The 809-nt window shown below is 34.2% G+C and overlaps 1 protein-coding gene across 1 annotated transcript in view; it reads right to left on the reverse strand.

The window, feature by feature from the left end:
* The window catches only part of LOC145130122 (berberine bridge enzyme-like 21), a 1,809-nt gene extending 1,561 nt beyond the window's left edge, over positions 1-248 (reverse strand). Inside the window, exon 1 of the mRNA XM_079064971.1 lies at positions 1-248. This exon is cut by the window's left edge and continues 1,561 nt beyond it. Coding sequence (XP_078921097.1) covers positions 1-222 — 222 coding nt within the window. The 5' untranslated portion in view covers positions 223-248.
* Between the last annotated feature and the right edge of the window lie 561 nt (positions 249-809).

Genomic DNA, 809 nt, shown 5'->3' on the forward strand with positions numbered 1-809 from the left:
GTTTTTGATGTATTCTTGTAAGACGGTGGTGTAAGAGGTGGAGTTAAAGGCGGAGCTGTAAACAATGGTGGAGAATGTGGGGTTGTGTTGAGGTGGCTGTGATGTGAGGCATTGAAGGAATGATTCATAAATCGATTTAGAATCAGCAGCTCCTATATTGAGGGGAAAACAAGAAAAAGAACAAAGGAAGAAGATGATTGAAAAAAGCATAATTGGAGACATGATTATGTTGTGTTCTACAATGAGGTGATTCCCATGATATTTATAGTAATACAATATACTTGTGAGAATATATATTATATATTACAAGGGATATATGCGAACAGTGTGTTTTAATGTGTAAGAAGAGAAATTCTACACGAACGTGACAAAATGCTTAAAGTTAAGATATTTAGGAATGTGCAAAATGGTCAACGAGTTCAATGGAGCCACACGGAATGTACTCACGGTGCACCGGCGCCGGCCCATGATTGGCTCATATAATCAGTGGATCTAAATCTAATTCCATTCGGCGGACCAAGTCACCACTCACCGGTGGTCCATTGTTTTGGACTTTTTGAGCATGCCCTCAATGGGAGATTAAATGCATCAAGTAATTAACTATCCATTTTAGTTCTTTTACATTTAATTGATAGTATATAATAATATACAAAAAAAAAAAAAAAAAAAAAAAAAAAAAAAAAAAAAATTGTGCAAAGTAGGAAATATATCATAATTATCATTGAATTACTTGCCAATACAGATAGTCAACAACTTAAACTGTTTTTAGAGTAAATTACAGTTTTGGTCCATGTGTTATACACCTTTCT

The sequence above is a fragment of the Lactuca virosa genome, chromosome 8 (genome assembly GCF_052849685.1).
Source record: "Lactuca virosa cultivar CGN04683 chromosome 8, Lactuca_virosa_CGN04683_v6, whole genome shotgun sequence".
Lineage (NCBI taxonomy): Eukaryota > Viridiplantae > Streptophyta > Magnoliopsida > Asterales > Asteraceae > Lactuca > Lactuca virosa.